Source organism: Oryctolagus cuniculus, chromosome 1 (genome assembly GCF_964237555.1).
Source record: "Oryctolagus cuniculus chromosome 1, mOryCun1.1, whole genome shotgun sequence".
NCBI classification, from domain to species: Eukaryota; Metazoa; Chordata; class Mammalia; order Lagomorpha; family Leporidae; genus Oryctolagus; species Oryctolagus cuniculus.
The window spans coordinates 7,132,867-7,146,695 of NC_091432.1; the positions used below are offsets into that span (position 1 = coordinate 7,132,867).

A 13,829-nucleotide genomic window follows, 5' to 3' on the forward strand; every position below is an offset into this window, starting at 1 on the left:
GGGGCTGGACGCATTCACTGGTGCCAAGGCCGCTGGCTTCCAGCCTCAGGACAGAGATTCGAGGTGGCCAGGGCTGTCCCCACGCTTAGGCCTGGCCACCTGCCGGTGGAGGGAGGCCGAGGGGGGCGCAGCGGGCACTGTGTGACCCCCCCCGTCCCTGCTCCTCCAGGGGCGGCCGTGAAAGTGGAGGAGCCCAAGTACAAGAAAGACAAACAGCTCAACGAGAAGCTGTCTCTCTTCCGCGGGGACATCACCAAGCTCGAGGTGGACGCCATTGTCAACGCCGGTGAGTGGCCGGCCCGAGTCGGGGCCTGTGCGGCCGCGCTGTCACCCTCGCGCCTCTGGCTCCAGCGAGGCTGGGATGCCGGGCCGGGCCGGGCTGGGGTGGCCTGCTGGTGCCTGGGAGCCCCTGACCTGCGGTGTCGGGACCCCCGCGCTGCCCGGCCAGGCCGACTCGCTGCCCAGAGACCGTTAGCAGCTGGGGCCAGGGGAGGGCCTGGCTGGAGCCGCGCCGGGCTGCCCTGCCAGGAAGGCGGGCCCGAAGCGGGAGGTCTGCTCTTGGGGCGGCGCTGGGTGCCTGGCTGAGCTCAGAGGCTCCGGGGGAGGGGCGTGCTGCTCGGGAGCCAGGGTCCAGCAAGTGGGCGAGTGGCACCTGCGTCCGGCAGGCGTCAGCAGGGGGCGCCGTCGGGAGCAGGGCCTCTGGCACGGTCCCGCTCATCGCGGGCAGAACCCTGCCATACTTCCCCTCCCCCAGCTTCTCGGGGCTCCGGGTCTCACCTTGGGGTGTGCAGCCACGGCGGCCGCACTGTCGCCCACTCTGATCTCCCGAAGAGCCTCGGCTCTGGTTCGGTTCTGTGGGCTCTGTCCTGCTGTTTCCTTGTCGGGCCACTGTCGGGTCGGCGGCAGCGAGGTCTGGGGTCCCTGTGGGGAGACCAGAGCTGAGGCAGCCCCCTGGTGTTGGCAGGTGCCACAGCGGCCCCTGGGGAGGCAGCGGCCGATCCTGCGCCTTCCGGCCTGGGGTGGGTGGGATGGGGCGCCGAGGTGGGCGTCTGCGGGAGGCACGTGGGGGGTGGCCAGTAGCCCCTGCCGAGTGGCCTGTGCGTTCCGCACCTCCATGCTTGCCTCAGTTTACCCAGCACCTCTCCCTGAGTGTGCTTTTCTTCTGGTCTCAGCCAGGAGCACGGGGAGCCCGCGGGAATGGCCGAGGCAGGATCTGGACGCGGGGTTCCCCACGCAGAGCCTGTGCCCCACCCCCACCCCGACCCCAGCCCCAGCCCCAGCCCCCGGGGTGGCCTCGGCACTGCTCCAGCTCAGGGCTTCGCCCTCGCGATGGCCCCACCCCGCTGGCCCCGCCGTCCACCAGGGGGCAGCAGAGATCGCGTCTGCGTGGCGGCGCCGTCAATCAGCCTGTTTATTAGCGGAATAAAAGTCGTGGGCAAGGCAGGGCTTCGCCGAGCTGCATAAAACCCGCTCTGGCCGCGTGGAACCCATATGTGCTTAATTCATATGTGAAGTTTCAAGCAGGGAGAGAATACGTGTCCATTAAATTCTATTTGACTCGATTATAATCATTAGCCGTGAATAATTGCGGCTCGGCGCCCGACCGCAGAGCCGCCACAATAGGCGAGGGGAGGGAGCGGTTACCTCGGGTGGGGGCGTCTGCGTTTTTGTGTTTGAGGCCGCGGCAGTGTTGGTCCCCGGGCGTGGGTGGCCCGTGGAGAGCGGTGCCCCTCAGACTGGGCGGGGGGCTGGGGACCCCTGCCCGAGCTGCAGGATTCTGTGTGTGTGGGGTCGGGGGGAGGTGTCCTGTCCCAGCTCCGGGTGGGCACCGTGGCCGCCTGGATCTGGCTCCAGCAGCGGGGACCGTGGCGGGGCGGACCCCAGGCCAGGTCCTCTCCTCGGGGGGCGGACGCTGGAGATCAGAGTCGCTGATGGAGTACGCATGGTCAGTTTGTGATGGTGTGTGTTGGGGTGAGTGTATGAAGGGGTGTGTGTGTGAGATTGTGGCAGGGTGAAGGGGGGCTGGAGCAGAGAGCGGGGAGGGGTGCACAGCCAGTGCCCCGAGGTCCCCTGAGTTGGTACTGGCTTCCCTGGGCCACCTCAGCCCTGCCTGCCAGGCTGCTGGCCAAGGCCGCTTGCTCGGGCAGTGCCCGGGAGAGGCCCGGGCTCGGGCCATCTGTGCCCGCCACGGCTCCTGCCCACGGGGCACACCGCATCCATCTTAATTAAATTGGGGCTGCCATGCTGGTGAGATAAGCCAGGGGGTCCCGCTGGCCCCTGTTGGGAGGGGGAGCGTCCCGGGGGCAGTGCCCACCTCTCCAGCTTGGCCTCCGACCCCTGGGCTGAGCCTGGGGACAGCTTGGGGCTGGGGGCCCGGGGACACCCAGGGATGTTTGTGTCTTCCCTGCCACGGGGGCGCGACCTCAGCTGGGCCACTCACGAGGCTGACGGGCAGCTGAGGCCCAGGCCGGAAGTGTCCAGGCACAGAGAAGGGCCCCATTCTTGCCGGTCCAAGGGTCTGGCGGCCCGGCTTCGGCCTCTGGGGCGCAGCGGGCCAGAGTGGAGATGAATGTGTGCCTTTGTGCCACGCGAGAGGAATTGGGCGCGTCAGAGCTGTCCCGTTGGCGTGGGACGACCCCGGGCCCGGAGGCCAGGCGTGGGGGGGGATCCCGGGCCCCCGCGCCTCCGTGGCCTCGTCTGAAGAATGGCATCGGCCCGAGCCCCGCCCCACGAGTGCCCACCAGGCCCAGGGCCCAGAGAGACCCCCGGGAAATCGTGTTGCGCCGCCTGGTGGGGTGTGACGTGACCAGTGCCGGCCACGCAGGGAGGTGGCGGGCGGCGCGGGGGCCAGGGACGCTGGTGATCAGGTGGGAAGCCGTGTCTCACAGCGACAAGCTGGCCTCGCCGGGAGATATTTAAGCTGCTTATGGATTTAAAATCAGGCATGAAGTGGCACTGTGTTTCCTTAAGACTTGGGGCTTTGATTTGTGAAAATCTGCCGGCCGCGGCCCCCCCTCCCCGTCCCCGCTGTCCCCGCCGGCCAGGCCTCGGAAGCCCGGGTTCCGCCCCCTCCCGCCGCCTGGAGCGGCCGCTGTAGCCGGTGATTTAGAGACCGCCGTGATGGACTCGGAGCAGGGGGGCCGCAGGGACGCCGACTGCCTTGTGGGAAGTGATCTGACGCTAAACTGTCGCCGTAAATCGCTTTATCTGTCACTTCAGATTTAAACATGTTTGCTGAGGCCAGCCGGCCGGCCGGCGGCTACACCAGCACAGCCCTCGCTGTGCCAGCGGGCCTGGTGCGCTGGGCTGTGTAGATGGACAGACAGACGGATGGGTGGACAGACACGGCTCCGTTCCCTCCTCCTTCTCTGTGACCACCCGGCCGACGGCTCGGGCTGTGCGGCGCTGTCGGCGGCCCTGGCAGGCCCCAGAATTCCAGCTCTTTGGCCCGTCCCGGGTCCGGCACGTGAAGACCCACTGTGTGCCTGGTGTGGGGGTAGGCCTGGGCTGCGAAAGCTCTCCAGTCTCACCAGTGCAGGGACGGAAAGGGCGGGGCCCCCGCCCCCTGCACACCTGCTCGTCATGTCTGGGACAGACACTGAGACCGCCCCCTGACACTGGGGGGCCGAGGTGCCCACGGGGTCATGGTACTGGGCGGGGGGGGGGGACTGGGACTCAACACCTCATCTTTCCGTTGGAGGGGCGCAGTCAAGCCCCCTGGGTCCAGTGTGGGAGCGCGGCCCGGTGGCTGGGGAAGCCTGGGGTCCCTCTCTCCCCCTGCCCGCCGTCACAGAGCCCGGAGCAGCCAGCCCCTGGCAGGGCCCAAGTTCAGCCCTGAGAGGCGGTGGCTCGTTCCCACAAGGTCGGGCAGTGGTTACATAAATCCATGAATGATGGATTCCTCCTGAATTATTGAGATGCCCTCCTGGCTTGCAGGGCCGGTCCAGCGCGCAGAGCTGCGGCCGGGGGCGGGAACGTGGAAGGACCCTGGAAGGTCCTTCCCTCCCCCGAGGACTTTGCCATCCCCTGGTCGTTAGCCAGAGCCTTCCAGCCGTCTCCAGGGCTGGACCCTGGACCCAAGAACTCTCTGTCCTGGTTTCCAGACGTTTGTTGACTGAAGGAGTGACCGATTGCCCTTGAGAGTTGGTCAGATGGCGCAAGGGACTGCAGGAGCCAGAGTTCCCCTCGGGGCTCCTCCTCCCTGCCCTGGCTCAGCCCCGTGGGCCGGAAGGGACTCCTTGATTTGACATTGATGGGGCCCTCACGTGCTTCCTGGGTTGTGACGAGGCTCTGGGGGGCCAGGGCTCTGTGTGACCCAGCGCCCACCCTCGGGGCAGCCGCAGCCCCGTGGAGCAGGTGGGCAGCGCACCTGATGCCCAGAGAGGGTGACCGCTGCTCTGGGTCACACGGCGGGACACAGTGGGGCGGAGCCTCAGACCAGGCTTCCTGGCTGCCGGCTCCAGCCCCTGTGTGTCCGTTATGCGAGACCTGTGGACAGGACCCCCAAGCAGGGGGCTACTGCCCACCTGTGGAGTGACCCTGGAGCGAGTTCTGTGTGGCCTCGCCTGTCCTTGGAGCTCCTGGCCGGGCCCCCGCGCCTGTGTGCCCGCCCGCGTCCCCAAGGTGCTGAGCCGAGGAGGCCGGAGCTTGTGGGACCGTGTGTGTTTTGAAATTAATGGGGGCCATTAAACTGGCCGAGCATGAAAAGGACTGGATCTTCAGCCCTTGGCTGGTTGTCCTGGATCATCCGCCTGTGCCCAGGCAGACGGCGGCCGCGGCTCCGGGCCTCTCCGGGCGCTGGGCTCATCTGCCTGCCTACGGGGTGGCACTGGGGGTCCCCATCCCAGGCACCTGGCTCTGGGCAGCTGGCGAGGCTCAGAGGTGTGGCTGCCGAGTCCTGGGCTGGGCCCAAGCACGCTCCCACCCTGAGCCTGGGGAGGCCGGGCCTGGTCCCAGCACGGGGTGACCTCGGGGACACAGTGTGACCCGACAGAGTTGGGGATCCAGACCCTGTCCCCTCGCTTCCCACATGACCTTCATGATGGGGGCCGTGTAATTTGGAGTTGGATTCCTGGTTCTGGGCCCCACCCTGCTGTGCGCAGCTGCCCGGGGGCGGGTCCCTTAAGCTCTCTGAGCCCTCTGGCTGTGAAATGGGGAGGAGTCTCGTGGGGCCCGCCCCCTGGAATCGTGTGTCCATGGAGCAGGACGGCCCCCCAGGAGGCGCCCACTCTGCTGCCGTCACTTCCCTGGAGGGCTGCTCAGCCCACCCAGCCCGCGTTCCCGCCGCCAGCGGCTGCCATGTGCCCGGGGCTCTGCCGGGCTGGGGAGCAGGCCCGGGGCTCCTCCAAGTCCCAGGCTGCACTGGGGTGGCCGAGGGCACGGCCCCTCCCAACCACCAGGCTCTTTTGGATGGGGGTTGTTCTTTTTTTTTTTTTTTTTTGACAGGCAGAGTGGACAGTGAGAGACAGAGAGAAAGGTCTTCCTTTGCCGTTGGTTCACCCTCCAATAGCTGCCGCAGCCGGCGCGCTGTGGCCGGCGCACCGTGCTGATCCAAAGGCAGGAGCCAGGTGCTTCTCCTGGTCTCCCATGGGGTGCAGGGCCCAAGCACTTGAGCCATCCTCCACTGCACTCCCGGGCCACAGCAGAGAGCTGGCCTGGAAGAGGGGCAACCGGGACAGAATCCGGCACCCCGACCGGGACTAGAACCCGGTGTGCCGGCGCTGCAAGGCGGAGGGTTAGCCTAGTGAGCTGTGGCGCCGGCCAGTTGTTCTTTTTTTTGTTTTTGTTTTTCATTTGAAAGGGAGAGCCAGATCTTCCTCTGGTTCACTCCCCAGAACACCGATGCTGGGCTGGCCCACGGTCACCCACGTGGGTGCAGGGGCCCGAGCACTTGGGCCGTCCTCTGCTGCTTTCCCAGGTGCGTTAGCAGGGAGCTGGAGCAGCCACTTTGGGTCTTGTCTCTCGGGGCTTTGGCGTCACCTGCAGCGACTGTGGCCAGGGTGTCTGCACTGCAGGTCCCCACGAGGGACAGGAACGTCCAGGAGCGGACAGGTCATCAAGGCCAGGGGCCCGGGTGGCTGCAGGCTGCCCTGGTGGGCACGGCGGGGTGGGGTGGGGGCGCCTGCTCCCTGCAGCTGTGTAGACCTCTGTGGGGGCGTCAGGAGCCAGTGAGGCCCGGCGGGGGTGGGGGGAGGCAGTGCACAGAGGTCAGCCCGAGGGTGGCGGGGTCACCAGGCCGCGCTCGCTCAGGCAGCCGTGGGGTGCAGGCGGCTGTTGGCGCTTCCCTGCCAGCGGCGCTGGCGTGGGCTTCATTACTGCCGCCTGCCCGCGTTTCCCGTCGGCTTCAGCATCATGAAACGCCACGTCCCTTCGGAACAGTGAGAGCTCCCTCGCTGAGGTGTCGAGCGGAACAGGAGTGTTGAAATCTGCGGAGCCAGTGGCCCAGAACTGCACCGGGAGCTCTGGGCAGGCGGGCGTCCCTGCCTCTCTGGAAGGAGGAGCGGGGCTGGGCTGCGGCGGGGTACTCTGTGGGCCACCTGGTCCCTCCCTGTGCCTCCCCAGGGTCCCTGGGCCTGGGTCTCTGAGCGCAGGAAGCGGGTCATGGCCGGGGACGCATGGGAGGGGAGCGGGGTCCCCAAGTGGGAGGCCGAGCCTGTGGCTGATTCCATGACAGGTGCGCGCGTTGGTCCCCCGCAGAGGAGGACGTGTGACTTGTGGGCGCGGGGCTCCCGGAAGCCGGCAGAGCCTCCCCCCACCCCCACCTGGTTCTGGGGCTATTGTGGGTGTGTGGGCTCAGCGGATCTGCCCTGAAGAGGCTGTTAGTCCCCGGATGCCTGGCCGCCCGATCATCTGCCTGGAAGGGACTGGTGGGGTCGTTCGGCACACGCCGCTTCCTCCAGGCAGGCCTGCCCCTCTGCCCCGGGAGGTGGCCGGGGCTGTTCCTGCAGGGACAGGGGGTGACTTGGCTGGGATCTGGGACCCAGCAACCCAGACCTTCTCAGCGTGTGGCCTCGAATGAACGAATGAGCCGTGAATGAGGTGGGGTGGGCACGCGGGAACCGCTCTGGCTGGTGTTCTGGATTTCGGGTTTGTCAACTGCCTGGGATGGGAGGGTTGGGGAGCCGCGGGGAGATGAGCCCTCCAGGTCCCCCCCCCCCCGCTACCAAGAGGTCCTGGTGCCAGCGGTGCCGCCCGTGCACGGCGAGGAGCAGGACGTCCCCGGGCCGCCCTCCCCGTGGGCAGCCTGCAGGTCCGGACGCAGCAGGAGTGACCTTGGCCTGCAACCTGGGACCCCCTCAGGGAGCTTAGTTGCGGGGGGTGTGCCTGGGGTGCCTGGTTCTTGGGGAGCAGCAGGGCCGTGTGCGGGCAGGTGTGCTGAGTGCTTGTGTGCGTACCGCCTGGTGAGGGAGCCGCAGGCCGGCCCCGCCCCCAGCTGCAGAGAGGACTCCCGGCGGGTGGCCGCGGCCGTTACTCCAGCAGCGGGCTTTATTTTCCTGGCTCCCTAAATGTTATTGCTTTTATAGGCGTCGGCAATCAGCGGCACCACCTGCGCGCGTGTCTGATGAAATACGGGAGGCACTGGCGGGAAGGCAGACCCCAGGGGTGACTCTGGTCCTGAAAGAGGGGGCCAGGGCAGGGGGCAGGTGCGTCCTCGCTGGCAGTGGGGCAGGGAAGGTGTCTACAGGGATTGTGAGTCCTGGAATTCTGGGGGGGGGGGGTGGCCCCTCCCAGAAGGGCCTGGGACAGTGACGTCCACACCAGGCAGCTCCGCTCGGGTGCCGGCTGGGCACCTCGTCACTGGCAGTATAGGCTTCTTGGCACAAGAGAAAAGCCCCCTCCGGGTCCGGCCAGCTGGGACACAGGCCTGGGGGGGCCCTGCCTGCACATGGTGTCCCGTCTTCCAGCGGGGCTGGCGCACAGGGAGCCAGGGCTGGGTGGGGAGAGATTTGGCGGGAGCATCCCGAAACCCACGCAGGTCCTCCTCTGCTGGCACTGGGGACCCTCCAGGGAGGTCCCGAGGGCCCAGCCCCCAGGAGGAGGCTGCCACAGTCCTCCTTGCTTCTATGTAAAGAGCTCCTACAAATCACTAAGAAAAACGGGGAAGGAGGCAGAGGGCAGTTCCCAGGAGAACCGGGCGCCAGCAACCAGAGGTGCCGCGGGGTTGACACACACAGGTGTGGGGTGGCCTGGGAGACAGCGCCCGTCCAGGCGCTCCCTCCAGTCCTCACAGCAAACCGGCCCCAGCACGTGCTCAGACACGCATGTGTTATGGCAGTAAATGACCGGAACTGTGCCCACAGCAGAACCCTCAGCAGCCACGCTGTACCCCTCCCCCGCCCTGACCACCTGCTGCTGTGCCTGCCCCCCCCCCCAGCTCCCAGCCTCGCCCCACCGCCAGCTCGCGCTCTGACCTTGGGGGTCTGCGTGCTTCCCGCACTTTGGCCACCACCCCTGCACCCCTCCCCCACCCTGACCACCTGCCCCCTCCCCCAGCTCCCAGCCTGGCCCCACCGCCAGCTCGCGCTCTGACCTCGGGGGTCTGCGTGCTTCCCGCACTGTGGCCACCACCCCTGCACCCCTCCCCCGCCCTGACCACCTGCTGCTGTGCCTCCCCCCCCCTCAGCTCCCAGCCTCGCCCCACCGCCAGCTCGCGCTCTGACCTTGGGGGTCTGCGTGCTTCCCCCACTGTGGCCGGGGTCTTCCTGGCTCTGGCATCTCGTGGGTTGGAGGCTGTTTCCCGCTTCTGTAACCTCGTGGGTGGTGCCTGCGGCCCCTGCAGCTGGGACCCCGGGGCCTAGCCTGTCCCACGGTCAGGGACGGGGCACCAGCAGGGCGTTCGGGAGAGGCCAAGGCAGCCTTGTGTGTGTGTGGGGGTGGGGGTGGGGGCTCAGCTCCCGCAGTGGCAGAAAGGAACCAGAGGGAGGCGGGGGCCCAGCCCTCCCTGGGGGAGCCGTTATCTGCTGAGCCCAGCATGGCTGACCACAGCGGCGCCGCCTTTGATGTTCAGCTCCAGAGGGAGAGAGCCCCGATCACGCTGCCCGCCGGCTGCAGTCCAGGGGACCCCAGGGCTCCGCGTCCTCAGTCGCCCTCAGCCTGCCGGCCCCGAGCCCCCGCCTGGGGGAGACACCCCTGCAGCTCCACCCTCTGGGAACGCCAGCCGCTCCGCCGGTGCCCAGCCTCCTGCAGCCTGCTCTCTGCACACCCCAAACCCTGGTGGGTGCCACCTTCTACCCCTCCTTGAGGGGGAATAAAATGGCCCAGGCCCAGTTCCTGCTTCTAAACAGCTTGCCTTGGCGTGGGCCCCGGTACCGGTGCTGAGTGATGGCGGCATCTAGGGGCAGTGTGTGCTGGTCAGGGAGGGCTTCCTGTAGGAGGTTTCCTGGTGAGGCTCACACACTCCCAGTTGTGAGGCCTCATGGGGCCAGGACTTGGCAGTGGGAGGAGCCTGGACAGACCTGGTTCTGAGCTAACCTGTGCCCCGTGCACCCCAGGCGGGCCACTCATGTCTAGGCCCCACTGTGCTCATTCCAAATGGGTGTAGGGTCTGGCATTGTGGCGTAGCCGGTTAAGCTGCCGCCGCCTGCCAGGGCTAGCACCGTATATTTGCCAGTTTGAGTCCCAGCTGCTCCACTTCCGAAAGCCGTAGAGGATGGCCCAGTGCTTGGGCCCCTGCACCCACGTGGGAGACCCGGCTGGAGCTCCTGGCTTCGGTGTAGCCCAGCCCTGGCCATGGCCATGGCCATCTGGGGAGTGAACCAGTGGATAGAAGACCTCTACCCTCCTCCCTCCCTCCCTCCTCCCTCTCTCCCTCCCTCTCTCCCTTCCTCTCTCCCTCCCTCTCTCCCTCAATCCCTCCCTCCCTCTCTCTCTCCCTCCCTCCCTCTCTCCCTCCCCCTCCCTCCCTCTCTTCCTCTTTCCCTCCCTCCCTCTCTTCCTCTTTCCCTCCCTCCCTCTCTACCTCCCTCTCTCCCTCCCTCTCTCTCTCTCCCTCCCTCCCTCTCTCTCTCTCCATCCCTCTCCCTCCCTCTCTCCCTCCCTCCCTCTCTCCCTCCCTCTCCCTCTCTCTCCCTCCCTCTCCCTCTCTCTCCATCCCTCTCCCTCCCTCCCTCTCTCCCTCCCTCTCTCCCTCCCTCCCTCTCTCTCCCTCAATCCCTCCCTCCCTCCCTCCCTCCCTCTCCCTCCCTCCCTTCCTCTCTCCCTCCCTCTCTCCCTCAATCCCTCCCTCCCTCCCTCCCTCTCTCTCCCTCCCTCCCTCACCCTCTCTTTCCCTCCCTCCCTCTCCCTCTCTTTCCCTTCCTCTCTCTCCCTCCCTCCCTCTCCCTCCCTCCCTCTCTCTCTCTCTCTAATAAAAATAAGAATGCATAAGCAGCCCCTCTGCACTGCTCTGCTGTGCGAGGGATGCCTGGCACCGAGGCTCTGCTGCCCGCAGGTGGGCGCCTCCTGGGGAAACCCCCTGATTTATTGAGGTTGCAGATCCGGTGGTCCCACGTGGAGGCACCGCGTTTGTGAAGAGCCCGGGCGCCCAGCCTCAGCCGACAGCGGAGCCTCTCTCCCAGCCAGCAGGCAGCTCCTCCCGGAAGCACACCTCCCCCGCCCCGCCCGCCTGCACCTGCTGCCGCCTGGGGAGGGGGGACCAGCTCCCCTGCCGTCCCCGGAGACCAGCCCGGCCCTTCACCCCCGGGTTTGTAATCTCGGCTGTAAAGAGTCCTCTGATTCCTTTCTCCTGCCCCTCACCACGACGAATCCATTTGCCAGGGCCGGGATCCAAGAGAAAGCTAATTAAAGAATTTCTGCTCTTGGCGCAGCCTGAACTCTGAAGATTCCGCTCAGTCCTGGAGTATCTGAAAACAGGCAGAGAAAGGGGTGCCGGATACACCCCCAGGGCTCCCTGGTCCCCGGCTCTCTGAGAGGGGAGGCTGTGCACCTCCTGGAGTTTGGGGGATGGGGAGGGGACAGCCCCAGCCCTCCAGCGCAGCAACGGGAGTGGGCCCCGCACCTGCTGTCTGGCCCGGGAAGCCCCATGTCCGAGGTACTGCCCAGGCTGCCCCCCCAGGGGCCCCCACGCCCTTCAGGAGCTTGTGGCTTCTCAGGGCCTTGCTTTCTTTTTAAAAGACTTTTTATTTATTTGAAAGAGTGACAGAGGGGGGAGGGAGGGAGAGGGAGAGAGAGATCTCATCCACTGGTTCACTCCCCCAAATGCCCACAACAGCTGCGGCTGGGCCAGGCCAAGGCCAGGAGCCCAGAACTCCATCCGGGTCTCCGACATGGGAGGCAGGGACCCGTGTTCTTGATACCACCTGCTGCCCGCCAGGGTGCATGTTAGCAGAAGCGGGGGTGAGACTTGATCCCTGCACTCGGATGTGGGACGCAGGTGTCCCGAGGGGCGGCTTCCCCCTCTGAGCTGTGACGCTGGCCCCCAGCGTTTCATCAGCCAGTCCTTGATGGCAGGTGTCCTGTGGGGGCCGGGGGGCACGCTGGCCTGGCACAGGTGCGCAGTGAGACTTGTGGATTGTGACTGGCGGCAGCTGGTGCGACGGGGTAGGGTCCTTACTCTCCTGCTACATCCCAAGGCTGTTTGGGACCGGGGGTCTCTGAGCCCACCCACTCTGCCACTGCGGGCTCTGGCCAAGCCTGGTGTAGCCCTGGACAGAGTGGGGGCATCTGTTGCCGCTCAGCCCCCACCTGCGCCCGATCGGGCCTCCGCTCGCCCCCCCGTGTCCCTCCCCAAGCACTTGGACCCGCAGGTCCCTATTCTGTGCGTGGGGCACTCGCTGCGTCATGGAGATGAAATGATAAGCAGCCGCCCGCTGAGCTCCTGGCGCAGTAAATTACTTAACACCTGAGGCAGGTGCAGATGTGGCCGCCGTGGCTTTTAATAAGCGGCTCCCCGGTGCCGCCGCCTCCACCGGGAGCCGGCCGGTGTCGTCTCCAGGCGCGATTTCATCGCGTCCCAGGCTTGGCAGCCGTGCAAATAAGATTTCACTTCTTGGTGGGCAGGAGGGGGACGCGTGGGCTCTCACTGGTGCGGCCGTCGGTGCGTGAGACCCCAGGCTCTGCCGGGGAGGAGGGCCCTGGGGGTGAGTGGACGTGCAGGGCGCGCACTGCAGACCCACTTGTCTGGGAGCCTGGAAATGGACCAGGCCCCACCACCCGCATCTACCAAGGCAGTGTCTCGGGGCTGGCTTGGGGGCTGCTATCCATGCGGGACCCTCTGGGCAGGCTGCTGGGGATCCACCCCATAATCGGTGTGTGGGCCGTGGTTTGGGGAGGGAGAAGGGGTGTCTCTGGAACCCGGTGGTGGCCAGCTAAGAGCAGGGCCAGGTGCAGGAGGGTAGCCTGCTGCTCCCCAGCCTAAGCCGGAACTCTGCCACAGCAGGTGGGGTCAGGGCCACAAAGCGGGGCGCTGGGCAGTGGGGAGCCCAGCCACTAGGGGTCATCCCTGCCACCTGTCCACCCGCTACGCCACAGCGCGGCCCCAGTGCGGGTCCTTTAACTGCTAGGCTCTGTGCCCGCCCCAGCACTGAGGGCCGGGCTCAGGACCCAGGCCCGCCTTCTAGCACAGAGGTGGGCTGTTAGCACGTGCCCGAGCTGAGACAGAAAAGCAAGACGCAAGTGGTGGAGGGCCTGGGTCTAGGCCGGGCCTCAGGGGCTCGGAGGCCCTGCCCGAGGCGCTCTGCAGGACAGCACTGGGTAACGCAGCCGTTCCTGGAGTCAGGTGGACGTGGGCCCTGTCTGGGCAGAACCTCTGCTAGCTCTCGGGGCTGAGGAGGGTGTGGGGGCCGGGGGCGGGAGCGTGCTGTGCACCTGCGGGAACGTGTGTGCGCAGTCACCCAGCTTGTACCCTGCGTGGATCAGTGGCGGGTGATCGTCGGCCCGCTCCTCACTTACCGAGTGCAGGGGCCCTGGCTGGTGCCCTCCGGGGATCTGAAGGGCACTGGAGGCACAGTGACCTGCACAGCACAGGTGTGGGTGGGCCCGGGGCCGGTGGGGACCTCTCCTGGGGTGAGGCCTGGCTTTGAACCCTCAAGGGCCTTTCCTGGGAGGGGCACGGGGCTGAGGGGTCAGCACAGCGCAGACCGGGAGCCCCACACAGGACAGGGCCTGCTCAGGTCTGGCCGAGGGCCTGGGCCATCTGAGACGGGGCTGGAGCTGGAAGAGAGAGGCAGCCAGGGAGTCTGTTTGCAGCGGGAGGCGTGGAATTGAACCTGCCTTCCTCGTCCCTGGAGACGGCCTCGGCCCAAATCTGCCACCCCACCCCACCTGCCCCTGCAGCCTCCCCGGCCAGGCAAGTGCCTCTTGCTCACTCATGCCTCCCCCACCCCACAAGGAGGAAGTGACCCCAAAGCCCAGCCAGCGTCTCCTGCCTGGCGGGCTGGTCGGGTTCTAGAAGGATTCCCGCAGCCCCCGAGAAGGGGTCTCGGGTGAGAGCAGGCAAAGCCTCCTGCACCTGCCATGCGCTGAGCCCGTGAGGGACCTTGCCCTCCGATGGGGGGGGGGTGAGCCCTGGAGGATGGTGGGGGAGAGAGACCCCGGGGGGCCGCCGGCGTGCCCTGTGTCACCCCGGGCACCGCGTCGGGAAGTGACTGCGCCCTCAGAACAGCAGGGAAAGAACCCAGCGCCCCCAGACCCAACACCAGCACCAGGTCTGGGGCGGAAGTGACGGGTTCTTACTTTAGGCTAGATTTAGCAAGAAACTGCTGCTGTTCTCACGGCAGAGAATCCTGCCCCCGCCCCCAGCTGTGAGGGATGGGAGCACAGCGGGCCTGGGGGAGGACGGGGAGGGCCGGGCGGGGGTCCACGGGGGCGCTGGGCTGCGCATGCGAGCCCGA

General features: G+C 67.0%; 1 protein-coding gene across 6 annotated transcripts in view; it reads left to right on the forward strand.

Annotated features, from left to right (window-relative positions):
- MACROD1 (mono-ADP ribosylhydrolase 1) overlaps positions 1-13,829 on the forward strand; it is a 112,784-nt gene that overhangs the window by 8,516 nt on the left and 90,439 nt on the right. For all 6 annotated transcript variants that reach the window (XR_011386650.1, XR_011386652.1, XM_051833144.2 and 3 more), the window contains exon 3: positions 170-286. Coding sequence is in view for 4 of the 6 variants with exons in the window: in XM_051833144.2 (XP_051689104.2) it covers positions 170-286 (117 nt within the window). In the remaining 2 variants the exon portion in view is untranslated. The remainder of the gene's footprint in view (positions 1-169; positions 287-13,829) is intronic.